The sequence below is a fragment of the Calonectris borealis genome, chromosome 3 (genome assembly GCF_964195595.1).
Source record: "Calonectris borealis chromosome 3, bCalBor7.hap1.2, whole genome shotgun sequence".
Classification (NCBI taxonomy): Eukaryota; Metazoa; Chordata; class Aves; order Procellariiformes; family Procellariidae; genus Calonectris; species Calonectris borealis.
The window spans coordinates 42,282,932-42,301,540 of NC_134314.1; the positions used below are offsets into that span (position 1 = coordinate 42,282,932).

General features: G+C 43.4%; 1 protein-coding gene across 1 annotated transcript; it reads left to right on the forward strand.

Annotated features, from left to right (window-relative positions):
* The first annotated feature begins 15 nt into the window (after positions 1–15).
* GJA10 (gap junction protein alpha 10) lies at positions 16–7,469 on the forward strand. Its single transcript, XM_075145491.1, has 2 exons — positions 16–739; positions 5,179–7,469. Exon 2 carries the CDS (start codon positions 5,195–5,197, stop codon positions 6,788–6,790), a length of 1,596 nt encoding a protein of 531 aa, XP_075001592.1. The 5' UTR covers positions 16–739; positions 5,179–5,194; the 3' UTR covers positions 6,791–7,469.
* Positions 7,470–18,609: the final 11,140 nt, after the last annotated feature.

Genomic DNA, 18,609 nt, shown 5'->3' on the forward strand with positions numbered 1-18,609 from the left:
CCCCCCCCACGCACACACACCCCCCACGCTGCCTGTTAGTGTTCACACAAAGCTGATTCCACCTATGGCAGATGCTTACAGCAAGAAAGTGTCCTCAGCCACCACAGGTGCTTGCTCATCTCCAGATGCAAAGGCCTACACCGCACTCCTGTTCTTATTCCCGATTCCTCCCACCACCCCCGTGCCCTGGCCCATACAATTAATTGTACGGTCCATTAACAAGCTTGCATGAGCAGTCCTTTAACAACACCAATTATTCTGCTGCTAAAGCAGAAACATGGCAAATTGTCCCTAAGCAGCCTACTGTCACCTCCCCTGTCCCCCCAAAAAACCAAAACCTTACCGCAGGTTGCTCCGAGGGCAGTGAGGTAGGGCAGCCCGGGCTTCTGGGGCTGTGACCTGCCGAGGGGGAGAAGAGCTGGGACAGGAATGTGCTGGGCCAAGAGCAAGCTGCTTCTGCAGTGAGCGACAAAGGATGAATAAATGGCAGGTGCTGCAGCTCTTGCCCAGTTCTCCAGTTTTCCGAGTGACCGGAGCTGAAGAGGATGCTCCTGAGAAACACCCGGGAGCTGTGGAAGCCGCTGGAGATGTCGGGTCAACACCACCTTCTGGTGAGGCAGCACAGGGCACCCAGGCCTGAGTCGAAGCTCTGAGACAACTGAAGCAGCAAGGTAAAGCCTTAGGGACTTCGTGACAGAATTTGGAAAGAAGAGGCATGAAAATAAAATGCCAATGACAGGTACATGAGAGTACGTGGGCTTGGGGCAGAGCGTGAGAGCATGTGGAAGAGAAAGGCCTGTGGAGGCCTGGGTGGTTTGGATCAATATTAACACGTCTCTCAGGGGTAGAAAGTGTAGCGCTACCGCCCCTAAAGCGTTTGTAACATATGTGTAAGCCATACATCTGCTGCATTAGACTGAGGCTAGAGCAAAGGTGCTGTAGCCACCTCATCTGCTGCAGGGCAAGGCTCTGAAGGCATATTTAAACAGGACTTTCAGGGAAACGCATACAGCTTGTGCGAGAGGGAGGGGTGCACTGGTACATAAATCTGAGATAATCCCAAGGAAGAGGTGGGGGCTAATGTCTTTTGAGAACTGGCCGCTGGTTAGTGGGAATACCTTTAGGGAGAAGAGGCTACAGTGGAAATGAGTCACGCACCTTGCAGGATGGAAGAAAAGGGCCAGAAGTTCTGGAGCAAGAGAGAAAAAAAGTGAGTATTTGGGATTTCCGTAAAATTTAGGCCTGGGCAGGACTAGGCAGCAGAAGCTCTCAGTATCAGAACCTCAGCTCTGGTGGCCCTGATTTCTCACAAAATCCCATTTTGGCAACTCGCCTTCCTTTTTTAGGCCTTGTCTCTCACAGATACCAATTCTGAATGGGCTTGGAGGTGACTCTTTAACCCAACTGAAGAAGGGTTACCATGCCGAAAGCCTGTGTTTCTAACTGAAGACTTGAGTCTCGGTTCCTGTGGCCTCCATTTTCAAAGACTCAGTCTAACACATCCTAAATTAACTCACCAGGCAACAGAGTATGAAATCGGACATGACCGATCGATTTTTGGGCATTGATTCAAAGCGAAACTAATGGAATGTAAAGAAAATGTAAGAATCTATTGTACTGTAAAGGGTGCCTATTTAGCCATTTTACAAAATAAAACTTAATTTGGGAGCTGGGTGGAGGCGTAACGTTTGAAGAACCGACTAAAACAAGGCAGAGGGACGTTGCAAGCTATTGCCATACAGATCCAGCCTTGAGGGAATGGCTTTGTTAGATGCCACTGACTAAAATAATTGCATGATAATTTTGTCTAGAGGCACCATCCTATCATCTGATGATTTTTAAACCGTGCACAGATAGTTTAGACTGAGTGATCTTGGCATCCAGCTACAAAGAACCGAGCAGTCCGCTCAGCGTACCACGTCTATGCTTTGGCTCTTGGAAAAAAAAAAAAGATGTCCTAGCACTGTTGAAGGAAGGACTCTGAGCTATAGCAATCAGCAGCGCTGCGTGCTCCTTCTGCAATGCTCTAAGATAGACTAACCAAGGGCTTTCTCCTAAGGTAAGCGGCAGAAAAATAATTCTTCCTAGGGCAGTACGGAGCAGGCAGGTCCCTGTCAGACTCAAAGCAATGTGAATTAAACCCAGGAGTATTTGCATCTTAGCATTTAACTTTTTCTGACAAGAAATTTAAGATTTAACTCTGCTTTTTCAAATCACAGCTGATGAAAACCTGGCATAAATGTAGTATAGAAGTGATTTGAATAGTGGCAAATGATCAAATGAACTTTAAAACAAAGAAGTAACAAAAACAAGAAATAAAGAAACTTCCTCCAAGACAAATGGTGGATTTCCATCTCGTTCTAACGGATTACATGCATGATTTTTTATTGTTTGAAATAACGATATAGAAATATTTGGATAGACACAGAAGTAGTTAGATGGTTTAATGAGAAATGTCTCAGGTATGTACTAACTATACTAAAAATGGTATATTCCTGGTATACTAGGCTAGTATACCAGAATAGCAGAATTTCTAGTCTACTAGTAGACTGGGAATAATGGTATCATCAATATTTGAGATTACTCTCTTATATTAAATTGAAATTACTCTGTTACACAGAACTCATATAAGACCAGGGAAGGGAAAGATGGAAAAATTGGGAGCACATTGCTATGACAAGGTTGTAAAGTAGTTTTGGCTGATTTCTTAGAAACTCCGGCTTTCATGGCTCTAGACTAACTTCTTTACTTTATAGACAACGTTCACCACGTCAATATTTATACTGTGGTTCTACCAGTGCAGATTTGAGGGAAAACGTCTTGGTAAATAAGCTCACTTAGAGAGTGAATTAGACAGCTCCTACAATTACTCTCCCCTGTTGGCTGCTATAAAGGAAAGGTGAGGATAAAGTTGTTTAAATACTGGTAGAAACAACTTAAGAAACAAACACATCTGTAGAGCCACAGGGGTATGTTTATACTCCTTTTCTTGTCCTCTCTTACCCAAATGGTTACATTCACTTTCTGTTCCAAAACGGGCAATGATAATTCCTACTGCTAGAGGAATGCGAGCATTTAATCTTTGGGATTAAAACGTCTCCTTTCCCTTTTACTCCTGCATTTATATTTTAGCATGTCCCTTGGGTTTTTTTGCAGAGTCTATCAATTTCAGTGAGGGATCAGCCATGTGCAAGGCAGCAAATATACCCTTAAGCTCCTTTGCTTAACTGTCATGTTGCTGTCATTCAGTCACCTTTCAAGGGAAGTGGCACAGAGCAATCAGCAAGTGCCACCCATTTGCACTTGGCCTCTTGAGTACTCTGGGTTTGGGAGCTTGTGCTATGTAAACCTCTGCTTCTCGCTTTACTGAAGGTGAACTATTATGTATCAGCACTTCCAAGCTTGGAAAAACAGGTTCAACATTGTTAGCTTGAGAGGTAACAATTTCCAGTAAAGGTTTCAACATATGAACATCTTTATACCCACCCAACCTATGACATTGCAACAGATTGATGTCTGCTCTGAATAAAATCCATATGAAGTCAAAAGAAAGATCCGACATTGTTCTTTAAAGATGAGGAAAACGCACTACAATAATTCTTGCTGACGTTTTTCTCATGTATCTTATTTCAATGGTATACATGGGAAGGAAGGAGTGGGGAAAGAAGATATTCCAGGCGCCTCACAGCACCTAAGAAATTGCTTGACTAGCTAGGTTTCCTCAACCCATTCCCTGTGTCAAAAGGGAAGTTTGTTGTGAAAATTCAAATTTGTGGAGAAAACCCAAATCCTAGAAATGTAATAATAAAGACTGTAGGATGCCTACGCAGAGAATGACTGCACTGTTGGTTACAACCGAAAATCTTTACTTGCAGTGTGGATAAATACAGCCTCCAAGAAGAATCATATTACATGGGATCACATCATAAACCATAACCAAGCTATATTGATAATGATTATATCACTCAGCTGTGCTATTAATTAAAATTGCTATCAATTAAAATTGCATAAGATTTTGGATACTGCAACCAGCCACTCTCAAAAAAGCTTAGAAATTGCACTTTACTAAAGGTTGTGGTTTAGTGGAATTTGGGAAGTTTTGAAAGTACAGTAGCATAAAAAATTTAAGTGTGAGCCCTAAGGTAGATATGACCCCAGTTGTTTTCAATGTTTTATTACCAGGTTAGCAGAAAAAATTCCAGGGACACAACACCAAATGTGCAGTGCTTCACAAATAAGCAGACAAATAACTTGCATTTCAATTCCCCAATTACCTTAAGCTCCTGAATAATTTCCAGAGAAGCGGCTTGGAAATCAAGCATCTGGCAGCAGAACGTAGATCAATTTGCTGGTGAATCAAAGCGCTCCTGGGAAAGAGGCAGTTAAAAGGATCATCTCACACTCACAGCTAAAAACCTCAAACCATTATGTAATTCCTGTTTTATTTATCTCATATGTTGAAATTTATAATTAAGACAAAGTCTTGGTGATTCAGTAATACTTTAAATGCATAAAATTGAAGATATTAATCCTAGAAGCACTCTTAGTTTATCAACATTATCCTAGAACTGAGACTATTTATACATGTACAGGTATGTGTAAATTAGCTATGTATTTGTAGTTTTAGGAATCCAAGTGAGAAACTTGTGGATTGTTACCCTGGTAGATGGGAAAATATTGGATGGATGGCACTAATAATGGTACTACCTACATTTTTCTGTCACAGTTATAGGATACTTCTCAAAACTTTATCAAATGAGTGAAAGCCATGAGCATTACATATTATGGCAAAACTATGGCAAAGCCACAGACAGTGGAACGGAGTGGGTGTAGAATTAAACTACAGTTGGATTTGCAAAGTGGGAAAAAATTGTCTTCTTTCCTAGTGGGAAGAAAATAGTGTAAAACTGTAGGCAGTTAAGAAGTACTGTGGGTTATAGCTGAAATCAATCTCTTAAGCTTAAAATAATCTCACATTTGCATCTTTCACCAGTAATCATGAAGTCTGCATTCATTTAAAGACCTAGTAAGTAGAAAATAATGATGAACTTCTAAGAGCTTTCCTGCTATCAGAAGAATGCATATGAAAGATTATTATTTTAAAAAAAATACTAAAAAGGGCCATTTCCAAAAGAAATCCAATATTGTATTAAAATAACATCATTTTTTGTATTTCAGATATGAACTTCTGACCATGGGGGACTGGAACCTGTTGGGCAGCATCCTTGAAGAAGTGCACATCCACTCCACCATAGTTGGCAAAATCTGGCTTACAATCCTGTTCATATTCCGGATGCTGGTGCTGGGAGTGGCTGCCGAAGATGTCTGGGACGATGAGCAGTCCGAGTTCATCTGCAACACGGAGCAACCTGGCTGCAGCAATATCTGTTATGACAAAGCCTTCCCCATCTCTTTGATCAGATACTGGGTACTGCAGATCATATTTGTCTCTTCTCCGTCGCTTGTTTACATGGGCCACGCGCTCTATAGATTAAGGGCTCTCGAGAAAGAGCGACAGAAGAGAAAAGCCCACCTGCGGGCTCAGCTAGAAGACCTGGAGCCCATGCCTGAGGAACACAGGAGAGTGGAGAGGGAGCTGCGTAAGCTGGAGGAACAGAAGAAAGTGAATAAGGCACCCCTGAGAGGGTCCCTGCTGCGCACCTATGTCCTACATATCCTGACCCGGTCGGTGGTCGAAGTGGGCTTTATGATAGGTCAGTATCTTTTATACGGGTTTCACATGTCCCCCCTTTACAAATGCACTCGGCCCCCATGCCCTAACACAGTGGATTGTTTTGTGTCCCGACCCACAGAGAAGACCGTCTTTATGGTTTTTATGAACAGCATCGCCGCGGTCTCCCTGTTCCTCAACATCCTAGAAATCGCCCACCTGGGCCTCAAGAAGATCCAGAAGAGCCTCTATGGGCGGCCGCGGCAGCCGGCGGGCCCCGCCGAGGAGGAGACCAGCCTCTACAACTCCAAGAAGAGCTCCGTGGTGCCGCCGGCCGGCCCGGCCAGCGACGCCTCCCCGCCGCGCCCCGCCGCCGCCCCGCCGCCCCACGCTCCCGCGCCCGCTCCCGCGGGCCCGCCGGGCTGCCAGCACCGCGGAGAGCTCCGCGGCGCCCAGCCGCCCCGCCGCCGGCACAGCGCCGTGCAGCACCACGGACAGCAGCCGCCGCCCTCCTCCAGCAGCGAGGAGGCGCCGCGGGCCGCGGCGGGCGGCGCCCCCGGGACGGCGGCGGCGGGGACGGCGGGGGCGGCGGGGGCGGCGGCCGCAGCCCGCCGGGTACCCCGCAAGCACAGCCGGGTGAGCATCTGCCGCGACCTGGAGGAGGAGCGCGGCGACTCCCCGGACAGCGGGCACTGCCCGGACACCCGCAAGTCCAGCTTCCTCTCCCGCGTCCTCACCGCCAGCCGGGCGGGCAGCGACAGCGAGAGCACCGCCTCCGGCGGCGGCTCCGGCCCCGGCCCCGGCCCCGGCTCCGGCTCCGGCTCCGGCTCGGAGGGGAAGCGCCGCGAGGAGGGCAGCCCGCCCAGCAGCCCGCCGCCGGCCGCCGCCATGGGACGCCGCGTGTCGATGGCAAGTACCGCCCCGCGGCCCCGGGGCAGCCCGCGGGAGGGGGCGGCTGGGGGTCCCGGGCAGGGTGGCCGCTCCCGGCTGCCTGTCCCGGCCCCGGGGAGGAGCGGGCGAGCCAGGGAGGCTTATGCAGGGCTTCCGACACCGCCCTACCGCCTCGCATCCTCCCAGATCAAGCCGAGCTCCCGCATGCTTGGTCCCCTTCTACCGTGAAAGTAAAAACACCACTAGGGAATATTCAGTCCTGAGGGTGTCTAAGTCCCTGAATCTCAGCTACTTTATACTCATTGCATCATCCCGATCGACTCGACGAGGACTGTCCCGGGGGAGACTTGTTCAGCTCCAGCCTGCTTGACGCTGTACGAGAGAGGAGTCTTGAGTGCATTGAGTTCAATGGCTCAACTTCTCTCAGCTTCAGGGGGTTTCTCCCAGGGGCGACCACCGAGTTGAATAATTGCTCAATGAATAAATCAAAAGATCTACATATAAACACCAAATAATTGCAATGCCAGAGCCGATGACTACAGCATTGCATTTTCAGCAGCTGTTCCTATGCTTTGGCCACACACTCTAGGCTTGCTTACAGTCAGTGTTGATAAGATGTAGTGCTTGCATTCAAGAACCAAGGAGGGTTTTTTTAAAGTAATTTGAATTCTGATTGCCCCAGATCATGGGATTTGTCCTCTGAAAGCAAAAAAAGCTCCTTTACAAATACTTGCAGGAGCAAGCCCTTAAATACCTTGTTATAGGTCATGTAATAAACAGAAGATTACTTCACACAATATTCAAAGTTATAGATTCTGTTTAATTTTTTCTCCCTCTTCCTAAAAATAAATACTTTTCCTAAATACAAAACAAACAAACAAACAACTTCAAATCTTTTGTGGTAAGAAGCAGAAGGCACTCTTACACATTGATCATCAAAAAACTGTTTGAGGGTTCCAGTTTTCATGGAGTTATAGTTTCTACAATATATAGTCAGCATAAGCCATGTTACATTGTTGCTTAGATGCAATTTAACCACTTTCCACTTCAGCGTTTTTAATACAGGGAGTTGGCCTGGAGTCGAATCTGTCGAGCTGATGGGTTTTGATACTCAGATGAGAAGGCTCTTTAAAAAGGTGAAGGGCAAAAAGGTATTAAGCAAGACAGAATTTCAGTAGCACCCTGTTGAGACTTCACAGAAGTTGCCTGGCAGCTTTTACTGTTTAGTGACGATGACACTATCCATCAGGGGAGATCTTGCAGAGGAATATAGTCAGTTTGCAAAGCAATGTCATTACTCTTGAAAGTAACACTCTTCTGACATGCTGCCTTTGGGGACCATTATGTATGGGACTGGTACTAGCATTTTAAAATATGACTTATATAGGTATACTGCCTGATGCTTCCTGTTTGCAGCACATGATATTTTAAAGTAAAGGTGCTTCTATATACAATTGAGTCAATATTTTGGCAAATGCACTTTACTACTGGCATTGCTACGGCATTTTATGAATACCAATTTCAATGCACAAATACGCTGATGCATCATAAAAATGTTGAATCTGGACATTAAAGCTTCTATATCCTTCTGGTCTGTACTTCCCAATTCCTAAATTCACTATTTAGTCTTGGTTGTCAAGGACACTCAGCATTGATTTGATTTATTTTAATTGAACTTCCAGAAGACAATCATCATGTATTAATGTTTAGATAAAAGAAAAATATGTAGGATTAGATTTATCTGTGTGACAGGAGGATTCAAAAATTAGTGATCCTATATATATATATATATATAAAAAAAGGAATTGTATTTAAAAATTCCAACTGAAGCACACAAAATCTGATTAACAATGACTTGCAACAGTAATGCAGAGAAAGGACAGACACTTTTTAACGTAACAATGAATGCACATGCACAAACATTTTCTAAACAGCCAAAATACAGTCTATTCTAACCTGGATCATACTAATCTAAGCCAGATAGCCAAATAGAGCAAAACCGTAGCGGAATTGACACTGTTCTTCAATTTTCTTTGATAACTTTCCCAATTTACCATCTTTACCTCCACCCTGGCTTGAATGTTTTCTTTTTCCCTTCATCCATATCATTCTACCAGAATTTGTCTGTAGCATTCTTTGCATTAGCTCAATGAGAGAGGAGTATCAACTCAATATTGAAAATATCACTTCCTATACCACAACCACCATTCTAGCAACCTCCAATCAAACACGTACCCACGCTCTGTGCTACGATAGCAGGACAACTGCAACAGCCCACAACCACCATAGCTTTCTTAGCTGAAAGAAAATCTCAGAGCTACACAAAATCTGACACTGCAAGAGTCTGCATACAAGTCAACTGCATCCTGTGAGTCATGACATTGAAAGCACCTAATAGATCTAATAGTACATCTATGGATGCTTGACTTTTAAGGCAGTGATGAGATTTTTTGAGCAATATTATCCATGCCATTTCCACACCAAACCTGAATCTCTAACAGATAAATAATTACGATTAAGGACAACAAAATGTTGTAAAATTTCTCTCTCATAATGTATTGCATCCTTTTGATCAAAACATGAAGACTAGGTGGTAGATAGTAGTTGGCCAGATCATGATCAAGTGATTCTTTCCAAGAACATAGAAAACTGCATCCCTCAAAGAGAACAGGAAATTCTTCTTAGGACTTCCTCTTTGGAGGAAAGGTTACTTTGGACCCTTAAGTCCTTCACTGAAAACCCTCATGAAACAGCTCAATAGGATATTGAATACAGAATGCACGTTCGGCATGAGGATTCCTCAACTTTTCAGACTTCAGTTCAAACCAGAGCAGCTATATATATAAAAGAATAAATGCCCTTCTCATTGGTAGGATTTGTACAGACCAACCATGTTTGGCCACAATGCAAACTAACAAGGCAATTTAAAACTTCCTCATCTGGAATTGGTGGAGGTGAAGAGCTATTTCTTCATTTCATGTTCAACCGTGGCATAAAAACTTGAAAAAATATTTACGCTCCAACTGTTTAGTTTTACACCTAAACCGCTCACTCTTCATACTCTGTTCAGTTTCTTGGTCATTGCATTGTCCAAAGTTATCCATTATTCAGACTGGGAAGCAAAAATGAGAGAGGCAGAAATCTTGAAAAACTTGTTAGGCTAAGGACTTCTCAGGAGACTCTGATCCATTGGGAAAAAATATCTCTTCCTTCAGCCACTGCTGGTCAAACTTTAGATGTATTAGGTTCTGAGGACAGACCACCAAAACTGGACCTTCATTACATCAGGGAAAGCATGCGGCGAAGCATAGGAGGACAGAGTTACTGCATGACATGAGGGTAATTTCCAACCAATTTCAGTCCACCTAAACACAATGACAAGAGCATTGTGAGGGAGCGGGTGAGCTAATCATCTCAACTCGATGGAGACCTGGGATAAATAACGTTAAGAAACTCTACATTGACAGGGGAATTCAGCATCTGTGTACAGCTGAAAACACGCTATCTGCAAGCTTCCAAAACCTTGGTACTGAGGAACGCAGTCAGCATGCTTTGAAGTGATAGCAAACAATTTGTTCACTTATAACTGGCTCCAAGCTAAACATTTCCAAGGCTCACTTAGAGGATACATCTCAGAGAATGTATGGTATCTTATCTTCTAAGAGATATCGTGGGTACACACATAGTTCTGCCCTAAGTTTTGCATCTCTCGCCACATTTTAACTTTTATGTAAGGGGAGATACAGCTATGGAGCAAAGGGGCACCTTCTCCATGATCCTTGGCTGCCAGCGTCCCTTAGGCAAGCTGGCCTTAAGTGGCTGCTTTTCACAGGTCACTCAGTGAAAAGAGTTGCACTGAATTTAGTATAACTAGAGTCAGAAATGACAACTGGGAGTTAGAGACATACAAAGGTGTGTAGGAATTATGCTGCTGTCAATAGGATTCTGCACATGAATGACATTATGAGAAAAAAAATAATTTGCACCAGTCAGGCCCTTGACTGGTGCATGATACATTTTAAAATCTGATAAAATTAATAGGCTGACGCAGTCAAAGGTCAGTATATAGTACAGATGCAATCTTTGCTCTCTTGAAAATAGGCAGGGCCAGAAATTACAGGGTATAATAGGCATCTAGCTCTTGGAGCATTGCACTAAGGGGTATTGTCTCACTGCTTAATGTGTGCAAGGCTGTGTGAAGCCATTGGGACTATCAAATTACTCTCTTTTTCTCCTGGGGGATATGAAAATAAGAGATTGAACAATTAAAGAGGGAGACAACTTTGCTTCCAAAGTCACTCTTTGCAACAATCAACCAGTCTTCCTCCTCGACCATTTTCTACAAACCAAAGGAACAATTGCAGAATGTCGGAAAGCTCAGCCAAGCATGGCCACAGCCTGGTGTTGCATCTTCAGAGTGTCACAGGGTCATCACAATTCAACAGCCGAAGACAAACATTTCTACAAAAGCTGGAGGCTGTGTGATATTTCATTGCTAGCTGCGTTTGAAGTCTTTTGCTAGCTGTGTCTCTCCCCACCTTTCTAAAGCAGACGACTGCAGTTGCATGCTACTTGAGCATGTCCAGCATCAGTTCTTTTCGGCCTATACATAATAGATTTCTAAAGAATCCTAAGATGTGATCTAAAACCTACAAGTTTTAATTTTGTTAACTGGGATTGGGAGTATTTACACTAGATTGGCAACTCTTCTCACAAAGGCACTATCTTTCAGCTGACTTGGAACTAGGTTATCACATTTGCACCTCAAGCCTAAACCTGCATTGAGAGAACTACTGTGCTAGTCCTCTTGCTAGAGTACCCAAGGATATACCAAGAAGATGGGGAGACTTGACATTATCTAATGGTCATGTTTCTTCCTTGAGCCAAGATAAGTTCCTGGAATCACAAAACAAAATTGGAAGTCATTAGAAGATTTATAATACTCTTAGCAATATTTTAGCTGAATTGCTCTCCTGGGAAACAAAAATTACTAGATCAAGATTTTCAGAAAGAATGAGGCATTTTAGGCACTCAACTTCAGATTCTTGTTTTTTCAAGAAGTGCTGAGTTTTCCTCACCCTCATGTCCATTCCTTATTATTTAGCCCACCCTCTCCTCCAGAAGAGCCCTGTGCTTTCAGAGTGCCTGCCATTTCTTTAAGTCTATATTTTTGGCTACAAAATAATCAATGTATCTTTAAAAGCAAGGCCCCCTCCTCATGGTGAGTGAGGGAGATAAAGCTGATAATGAAGCAGCTGGTAAAGCTGATACTCTCAGCTCATAGAATTGGACTGAGATAGGGCTGCTGATTTTATTCATTTGCAAAAAAGAAAGTCTCTGGGGCTGAAATCCTGGCTCTGCCAAAGTTGGGGAAATTTTACGATTCACTGGTCCTGTTTCCCTCACTGCATTGCTTTTTTATTCGGCTGTGCTGTTCAATTCTTTTTCTACTTCCCAATTCTCCATTCAGCTTTAAGCCTTTTACCCAGTGGGAAAATACTCTGTGGCGAGCAGGATATGAAAGAGAGAGCTGCTATTCAGCCTGAATGCTTGCAGTCTTCTCCAGAACAAGGCATGTTTACTCACCCTTTCAACAACACTCGAGGAATAAATATCCACCCATTTAACTAGCTGCTCACCCGCTCTTGCTCCTGGGGCTGGGAACGGTTTGATAAGAGTGAATGTACATTGAAATAACAAACCTAGTAACTGTGGAGGAGTTATTTAGACAGCTGAGCTCCACCAGGAAAATTTACAGGTGGGGTAAGGGACTGGTAAAACTCTGTGTTCCTCTAGGTTGTTTGAGAATCCTTAAAGGTATTCACATTTACACCTGCTGGTAACTACTGCTGGTTTTGTACAGTTTTTCTATGCAAACACCTCTTTTAAAAAAAAAAATTAAATTCCACAGCAGTTGTATTTTATTCTGCTCTGGAGCACTCAGGACAAGCTTATGGTGACGACAGACAGTGTACCACTTATCCTGCAAAAGCTACTTGGTCAACCAAAGGTAATCATTGACCAGTTGCACAAACACAGATCAGCAGCAGTTGACAACTAATGAACCCCTCTGAGGATTTGTGCAGCAACAAATGGATAAGATGGATTTTAGAAAGTGGAACTGGCCTAACTGAGTCCATCTTTATATAGTTTTAAAGCAATCAAAAAATATACAAAACCCCTTAACATGTAAAGCAAGGCCTCTAGGATGGGTCCACTGATTTCAAGCAAGTTACTTCAGGGATTAATGTGTTTATTTTGGTTTAAAAACAAGGTGTTCCCCCTCTCCCCACCCTCCCCTCAGCACTGAACAAAGCCCTACAAGGTAAGTATGTTGTCAGCTAAACACCAGATTCCCACCTTCCCAACTATGTATGTGTTGAAGCCTGGGTTAATTATTATGACACCATTTCTTTTTCTCCTTTAAGCCAATTCAGCTTCATCCTTTCTTTCTCTTGTTATTTTTCAGAGCATGCTCCTAGAACTATCATCTATCATGAAAAAGTAATGACACTCCAAGGAGAAGAAATAAACTAAGGGATTGAGCACAAACCACCTTCAGCAGAGAGATAAAAAACAGATTATCTGTTGCTGTGCTCCCCTCTCCCGCCGCTATAATGCTAAATTCATAATACAGTTTAAGAAAGCAAACACTTTTGTTTTATTCCTCCACTTTACACCAACCCCGACAGCACCCTACTCTGATTGCTGGTGTTAATGGGTAGCTCGCTCCACAACTCAAGATTTTTTTGACGTGGGCTGAGCCAGATCTGGTCAGCGTGTGCTGCCGCTGCAGAAATAGCCTCGTGTCTTTGGGAGAACATTTTGGGATGTACAACTTGTTGTGCATGCTAGTAGTGTTCATACCAGAAACCAGCCTGATCCATAGACCTTCAAGGCAGTGGAAGGCTCAAGAGACCTACAGGAAAGGGTGAGTTTGATTTGAAAGTAACCTGGAAGGCTACGTGGCCTCTATCTCCCTGGCTGCTTCAGCAGCCAATGAATAAAAGATGGAAGAATCACTCAAGGAATCTGAAGGGACAGAGAATTTAACAGAGATGAAAACCCAGCTGAAGAATATGCTGCTGCTCATCTGCCTGTGCTAATGCAGTCCTCAAGCTCTGATAGAGACTTTCCATGCTAATGCAGCCTCCTTGTAGCTAATACTTCTGGCTTCAAATTTTAAACTAAGTAAAATCGGGCAATTTATTTTAAGTGCAAAATATCTATGCTTTTCTTCAGTTTGCTGTTCAAGAAGATCTGCAAAGTATCACCTCAGGGTCATGAAAATCTTATTCCCTTCACGATCTCATTATTTCATATAGAGGAATTGAAGGACAAGCAAAGCCAAAAAGAGCTCATTTTCAGTTTGCTAGGATGGATTTGCTCTGGAGAGTTGGATTTCTGGGTTGTATGTGGCCCGAGAAAGCAGTCCTTCCACTTGTGTATCTGGAAAATAAAGCACTTTCCTCTGACTGTCCCTGACCCTGTTTCTGGCCAGCTGCTTTTGGCTGCTTTTATTTGTAAAGCTTATCATAGCTCGCATTTGCTATCACCTCAACGGCAAGCGATGCTTGGAACAAGCTCGTTTGCTATGCCAATTTCCCTAGGCGCAAAAATCCTCTATGACTTGAAAACTCTAAAGCAAGGCTAGCAGAAAGCAGGACAGCAGGAAAAAAAGAGTCAAGCATAAAGATTGCTTGAGGTTACAGTGGTTTTGCTCTAGTGCCTATGATTTACATTCATATTCTGCCTCACTACAAACTCATTGACAGTTTGCCTGTGTATTTGTTTAGTATTTTAAGGCAAAAAAAAGAAATACTTAAGATGGTGGCCATTAAGTACCAGCAACAACTGATCAGGGATGGAGAAACAGCTTTGCTAAAGTACATTCTCTACTGCCAGGCTATGTGTAGATGCGGTGGATGCTACATCTTCTGACAGATTTGAGGGGGTGGGAAACTTTCTTCATATGTGCTGAACAGGAAGAGTCAGAAAACTGGGGAACTCTGGAACACGTCTGATTTTCTTCCATGAGAATTTTAAGATTGAAAAATCACAGGCAACTTTCACTGTTGCAGTTTGCATCCCTAAGGATGGTGTCCCAGGGCACGCGATCTAGGGCTTCCTCTCTGGTGACAAAAAAGCCTGGGGACCTCCCTCTAGCAGCTTGTCCTCCTCCCCGCTCCCCACCGCAGCATCCCAGCAAGTGTGTGGACCAGGGTAGGACAACTGGTCTTGCGCCTCCCCCCTTCCCAGGTCTCCTGCTGCCAAGCTGTTGAGCAGGCTCTCAGGTTGCCTCCAAGCCAAGGAGAGAGGTGGCTGCCATGCGTTTGGGAGTCCCAGAGAGCAAACGCCCCCTGCGAGACCCCGCGCCCTGCTTGTGGTAATAGCACCTAAGGCTGTTATAATTTCTTCTTTCCTTTCTGGATCTTCTGCAAGTGATGCTAACGGTCCATGGCACAAGTTCCTCCTCCAGAAAGGAACACTACTGTTTTTGGGTTACACACAGAGATTTTCAGCCATATTTTGTTTCTATAGAATCCTCTCTCAATTTCTCTCAGGTTTTCTGTAAAGGGGAAACAAACCCCAACCTCTCCCCTCGCCTCCCAGCACAAACACTGACACTTTAGAAGACCAAAACAAAGACTTAGCAGAATTGCCTTAAGTCAAGCACTGGGGAATGGGTATAGATACAGCTTATTTGATCTTCCAAAACAACTTATTTCACCTTTGCAATGAAATACCCTCGGCTGTTCCTGCAGCAGATCAAAGATAATTGGATCCCTGGATCAAAGACGACTAGTAAATTAGCAATGGGATCACGGGAGTGGGGGTCTCTCCATCAGTCCAGAGATTCACCAGGCAGTATCATCAACCACACGCAACCCACCCTCCCGAATCTCACCTACAACCCGCGCGTTAACCGAGCACTGCAACATCAATTTCAGAGTCAAGATGAGTTGATTTACAATACATAATGATATGTCTTTATTTCATCAACAGAAATGGTGTCTAGACAAAATTCAGTTAACACTAGCAATTCAAATGAATGAAAAGGGTCGGGTGTTTTTTTTTCATTTTTGTTTTTTGCACAATACTGTATTTACAATGAGTAAATGACATTTTAAATTCATTAGTTCATAGCAATGCTTTCTTCCAAAAAGGTAAAAATTCTTAGTAACAGAGAGTAAGCATCAACAGCCACCTCATTTATTTATACAATAAAAATCACAAGAAACCACAGTCACCTAGAAAAAAAAATAAAGACAAGCTTAAGAACTAGTACAATAAAATGATGCATTGAATTAAGTTACATTAATCGCATAGAATTTGTGTAAAAAGTATGTAGAAAAAACACCTGATGTAACCTGTTACAGTCATTGACCAGTTATGAGAGGTACAGAGGGTTATACAGGTAGATATGTGTGAAAACTGTCCATACTGTTTGACCTGGGGAGGAAGAGAAGAGGGGTTGCACCCCCTTGCATACACTGATATAAACCCTGTTTTGAATATGGCCTCTGAAGTTTGTAAGGCATATATAAGAGGTGCACTTGTAACCAACTGGTTCTGGAACAAACTCTTAGGGCATCCCCACCCTTGAAATCAAAGGTGATGCTTGGAACTACGCGTAAACAACCACGCACCGAATATCACCAAAGTGTTTAGTATCATTCCTGCCGGTCTGCGGGATCCAGATAGCTTCAGGCAGAGCAAACGTACTGGTGAGAACAGGGCTGGAACCACGCACGTTTCTCTCGGGTACATCACACATGCAGGGCAACGCCGGCCCGGGCAGGGGATCCCAGCCACAGCCCCCGGCGTGGGGTAGCCGCTCCCTCCTCTGCCCACGTCCCGGAGGGGGGGGTCCTCCATCGCAGGGGCGAGCCCGGCCGGCAATTGCAGCCCCCGCTCGGCTCCCTCCAAAACGGAGGGGTCGTTTGGGTTCGTAGCCTGGGACCGTCTCTGCTTCTAAGCAATCAATGAAATCAAACACTGCCAGTTGCCATTTCTATTTTAGGATGCTAGTTTCTTTCTGCATGCCCTTAATTAGCCAAAAGGGACAACAGTGGCACTGCCTGAACCACACAGTGACTTTCACTTACGGAAAGGGCTCTGCGCACAGTCACTAAAATTCGTACAAGAACAGGCGCCATCTACCTGGCTTTTTAGCAGGTGTTTGGTTGGGGTAATGACCTTATAAAAAAGTATTTTTAGCATTCCTTCCTGCCAAAAAGCGGTTTTATTTGCTAAAATGGCAACGTTATCTGTGTAATACCTTAAAATGCATACCAATATTTGACTTCGATATAAATAATACCCATCTTGGTGGAGTGTAGGAAAATACTGTACACTTAGTCTTTGCAAGTAATGCCATTAAAACTTTGAGAGTAAAGGGAATAATTATTCTACAGACCACCAACAAGAGATCTTTTAAATATACACACAGTATTTGAACATATGCATATACACATATATTGTATTCTACAGCATCAGATCTGATGCCTGAGTCATGAAATACTCCAGGGAGTATTATAAATATACATATATGTATTATAAACAGGAAAATACACAAACACACACTCTGACTAGAATTATAGATGTATGTATACATACATACATACACATTATAGATGTGGATGCAAAATTAACTTGGACTGTGTTGGCAGAGACAAAACTGAAACGAAGTCAAAATCTGTTGAGAAAATTTCTAGCAGGAAAGAGAGCATAAGTTCTTTATGTTAATAGTTTTAGTTTCACCTCACTTCCGATAAAAATAAACCGCTCCATACTTAGCAGATCCCCTCCTTATGCAAGGCCATCAGCCCCGCTGCTCACACTGAGCTAAACCTTCTCTAGGCAGCCCTAAAATAGAGACTTTTAAAATGCTGCAGCCATGGGCTACAACATTCACCCGGAGGCACCTCCAAACGCATCTCAGATCAGGAAAAAAAGGTGAAAGCAGTGTTCCTCGTTGCAATGGTAGAGGACATGAAGTGGAGCACAATGTGAGCTTGTGGAAACCTGGCAAACGTTCACTTTGTCTCACTGCAAAATTCACTACCGATCTTCTATTCCGCAAACCCACCCTCTCTCTCTCTTCACCACCACAGCAGTGGATTAGAGGACCCAAGTGAGGATGTGGTGTTGATTCTGGAATTGCAACGCTTCACCGTGCTTTCTCCTAGTGGATCAGATTTATTACAGGATTATAGTGATTCCAGCATGCAGATTTGTTTTATTTATTAGGCAATCAGAAAGTTACATGTTAAAAAATCTAACTATATATCTAGGCATTTTAACTTCTATTTAAGCGCTCTTTAGAATACAGACTTGACGAAGTGTTGGACTCCAGATTAACGACCACGCTATCAGCATTAATCATTTCTCTGGCAGCAGTTAATCCATTTAGCAAAGTTACATATCTAGTTCCCACTCTCCTTTTTAAAGAGAAGTAGCAGTTAGCATACTAATCACTGTGGCTTGCCTTTGCAGCACATTTTACTTCCTTGGGAAAAAAAATAATACAAGGATTAGATCCAAAAATATAGTGCATCTTAAAAGCAGCATATACCCTTAGAAAGACATTTAATAAATTACTTGTACAATATATAAAATAATAGTTTTATACTGCAGCATCAAACTCTGACGCCTGAGTCATCACGTTAGGAAGTCTGCGATATAAATACTGGGATCTCCTGATAACACAGCCAACATTTTTGCTTTTGTTTTCCTTGTTTTCTGTTTTGTTTTCTCTCTCTTGGGTTTTTTTTTTTTTCCTTTTTTTCCACTACTTTTTTGTTCCAGAATCAGCTTGCAATGAGCTTTAATTGTGTTCAAGGCACCCCCAGAGAACGCAGAGAAACAAACACATTATATAGTGTAGTACTCACCTGACAAAGCATAACAAGCCTAAATGAAATGAGGTTTCCTGGCGATACAAGTATAGCAACGGCAAAGGAAAAGGAGGACTAGATACAGACTGGACAGAGCTTCAAGGTCTCGCACGCCCACGAGAGCGGTGCAGTGCCCAGCGGGGAGAT

What these genes read in the sequence shown, in the direction of transcription:
- GJA10 (XM_075145491.1), top strand. Translation starts at nt 5,195, where the DNA reads ATGGGGGACTGGAACCTGTTGGGCAGCATCCTTGAAGAAGTGCACATC.